At 39.6% G+C, this 3,665-nt stretch overlaps 1 protein-coding gene across 1 annotated transcript in view; it reads right to left on the reverse strand.

Annotated features, from left to right (window-relative positions):
• Positions 1–953, reverse strand: part of LOC123059959 (endonuclease 2) — a gene marked incomplete at its 5' end in the record, with an annotated part of 7,173 nt that extends 6,220 nt beyond the window's left edge. Inside the window, 1 exon segment of the mRNA XM_044482519.1 lies at positions 687–953. Within this exon segment, the coding sequence (XP_044338454.1) occupies positions 687–953 (267 nt within the window).
• Between the last annotated feature and the right edge of the window lie 2,712 nt (positions 954–3,665).

The raw sequence follows: 3,665 nt of genomic DNA on the forward strand, positions 1-3,665 counted from the left end.
CGTACATTCTTCCGTATTTCTCAACAATATTAGTGCATTTTCTTTGTTTTAGTTTTTTTTTGCCATTTTGCTAATTGTATGTCGATGTTTTTTTTTCTTTGTAAATCTCGACCCTCTAAAACTGCACATTTGTTGGACTAACTTTGCAAGTTTGATGGCAACACAACATGCTTCTTTACCAAAAAATTAAAACGAAACAAACATTTACTATGATATTACTGCGCTTTTTTTCGAGATAATGTTACTGCACTTCTAGTCTGCCGGTTAGTATATATGAAGTTATAGGTTATGATAAAGAACGGCCGGGTGTTGATCAAAAGACTTACAAAGTAGAACGTGAGATAGAAAAATCAAGTAAGATTTAAAGACAATTTCAATATTTCCATGCGAAAAAGGGCAGGCGCATACATAATTGACTTACAATAAATAATTCTAGACATTTGTTCAATAGCAAAACCGTTGGTTTCATAGGGACGTGTGTATTTTTTTTATTGAACTCTACATGTGTTGTCAGAAAATAAAATAAAAACAGTTTCTTGCTTTTTTTTGCGAGGGAAAAACATTTTCTTGCTGGTTTAACATGCAGTGCTATATACTGTATACTACTAATGGCGCGTGAATAAACTCTGTTCGGTTTATAGAAGTAGAAAGAAAGGCAGGCAGAGGCGAGGGAGAAGAGAACTGACGTGAGGACTTGAAGTTGCAGACGTTGGGCGTGTTGGCGTAGTGGAGCGGGCTGGCCCAGTGGTACCGGAAGCGCATGGTGTCCGCCCACGGGCACATCGTCGACAGCTCTCCGCCGGCCGACTCCGGCAGCAGCTCCTGCACCGCCGCCGCCGCCTCCTCCGACAGGTACTTCTCGGCGATCTTGCAGACCATGATGTGGCCCTCCTTGCCCCAGCCGTCGGCGCGGCGGGGTGCGGAGGCGGCCAGCAGCGCGACGAGGAGCAGGAGAGGTGCCGCCATCTCCCTCTGCTCTGCTGCTTGCTTCTTTGGCGGACGACGGGAGCAGGGGAGGAGCTGGGTGCCTCTGCTCTGCGGGCTTGGGCTGCCTTTATGTAATTCTCGGGGTCTCGCCGGCCACGGGGTAACAACGTAGCGTCGTCGTTGGGGTCTCTCTCTGTGGTTAGATTTGGGCCCTGGATCGGACAAGGAAGGACGACATCCACATCATCAATCATACACGATGCAAAGATAAGGGAAAGGCGAAAAATGTGGCTGGCTGCACAAGGTGACAACTGAACCACACTAATGGTTTCCTTTCCCTCCCCAATCTTCTCTCGAGACGGATGGATAAGGCTACAGGGGCGACGGGATGAGGTTGCAGATGAGGTCGGGATGAGGTTGCGCCTCACTCACCGTGTCAGCTCTTGCTCCCTTGTTCACAGGCCCTGCGCCTCCTCCTCGGTTTGGCCCCGAGCTCCAGCCCCATCCATGGCCGCCGGCCCCTTCCACCACCGACAACCACCACCACTTCACCCCTGGCCAACTCTATTCAATGCAACAAAAAAAAGGCAACATCATCCATGCTGCGAAACTTTTCTTTCGCAATATCACCTATGTTACGAGGTGAAGACAAAAATAATAATTCTACAACATTGCCTCACCTCGGTCGCAAAGGTTTCTGCAACATTAAGGTCTCCTTTGGTTCATAGGATAGGCCTTCTTTGGTTCATAGGATTGTAAAATCATAGGAATAGAAAAGTCATAGGAAATGAGATGTCATGCATCTCAAATCCTATGCATAGGAATAGAAAATGAGATGCCCTTTGATTCACACCATATGATTTTTTCCATTGAGTCTAGTCTAATATTTATTTTTCTATGAAATGTGGAGGATAGGAAGAATTCCTCCATAGGAATAGAATTTCATTCCTACAAACCAAAGAGCTTTGAAGGAATTTTTTCTATAGAAACCCTATCCTATGAAAATCCTACAAAATTTCTTCAAACCAAAGGAGGCCTAGAAATGTTATAGGAATAGGAAAATCATAGGATATAGAAAGAGATGTCATTTGATGCATAGGATAGGAATTTTTCTATTGAGTCTTAGCTAATATATTTTTCCTTCAAAATGTGAAGGATTGATTCTTATCCTACATAGGAATAGGAAACCATTCCTACAAACCAAAGGGCTTCAAAGAAAATTTTCCTTTGCAAATCCTATCCTATAGAAATCCTATGAAATTCCTACAAACCAAAGGAGGCCTAACTCTGTTGCATAAGTTTCCGCAACATTATCTTTGTTGCATAAGTTTCTGCAACATAATCTTTGTTGCAAACCTCATCGGCTGAATCTAACTGCTATTGTGTATTGAATTCAACGGTTCGTGGCCCGGCTGACCTCTTTTTAAAGGACCAGTCGGCTAACACGTAGCACGACCCTAAATATAAAGATGCAAGATAATGTGGAGGCTAAAATTATTCACGAGAACCGTGAATGAATGTTGAAGCTCATAGCATGGTTAAAGCTATGTCTACTTTATCTTTTGATCGTCACGTTAGGCTGTCTGATAGACCAATCCCTTCCATGTAACCCCTCCATGAAACCCAAACGATAAATGATTACTACACGCAGTGACACAACCAGCATCCAACCAACGGGTGCATGACGTCACCTAAGAACCACAGTCTTTAATTTATACGACGTACATTATTATTATTCTATAACGGGCCGTGCGTTGCAACGAGAGATAAAAAATATCATAATCTCCAATGGTCATGATCATATTTTGTTGCATCACCAAGATACACTATCACTCTCATTTTTGTGATATCGTGAACAATTTTTGAAAATCACTGAACATATCTGAAATTGTAAACATTTTTTAAATTCTTGAACATTTTTACATATTTCGAATATTTTCTAAAATCATGAACATTTTTTGAATTCATGAACGTTTTATACTATTTGCAAAAATATTTTAAAAACTGTGATCATTTTTAAAACATTTTTCTTGAATAGATAAGTATTTCTAGAATCATTTTTTTGAAAATTTAATTGAACAATTTTTGAAATTTACGAACATTTTTTTGATTTAACAAACAATTTTTCAAATGCATGATCATTTTTTTAATCAGCCAATATTTTATGAATCAATAAACTATTTTGTAAGTCACAAACAGTTTTTGAATTCCGAGGATATTTTTCTATTCATGAACATTTTTTGTATTAGTGATTTTTTTCGTTTTGATTAACTTTTTTTAATACATGAACTTAAAAAAAATCATTTTTTTAGTTTCCTGAACATTTGTTTTCAAATCTTTGAACTTTTTTTGAATATGTGAACATTTCTTAAAAACCACGGACATTTTCCGAGCCCACAATCATCTATGAATTATTAAATATTTTATTTCAAAATTCACATTTTTTTAATTTGGAAAACATTTTTGAAATCTCAAATTATCTAAAGTAAAAAAAGGACGAAACAGGTAAACGAAAAAAACATGCCGCCAGGACATGGGCCAGCCTAAACTGGCGCGCTGCATTTTCTCCCAGCGCGTAAATCGCAGTATAGGAGGTGAGTACTGCATGGCCGGCCTGGTTGGATTCCGCTGTGTGAAACTTTTTTTTATCACTTATAGATGATATCGGTGGATAGTATTTTGCAACTTTAGGGTCAATATCGGTGACGTACCGCAAGAAGCAATAGTTTCTTTATTAT

This window comes from Triticum aestivum, chromosome 3A (genome assembly GCF_018294505.1).
Source record: "Triticum aestivum cultivar Chinese Spring chromosome 3A, IWGSC CS RefSeq v2.1, whole genome shotgun sequence".
Classification (NCBI taxonomy): Eukaryota; Viridiplantae; Streptophyta; class Magnoliopsida; order Poales; family Poaceae; genus Triticum; species Triticum aestivum.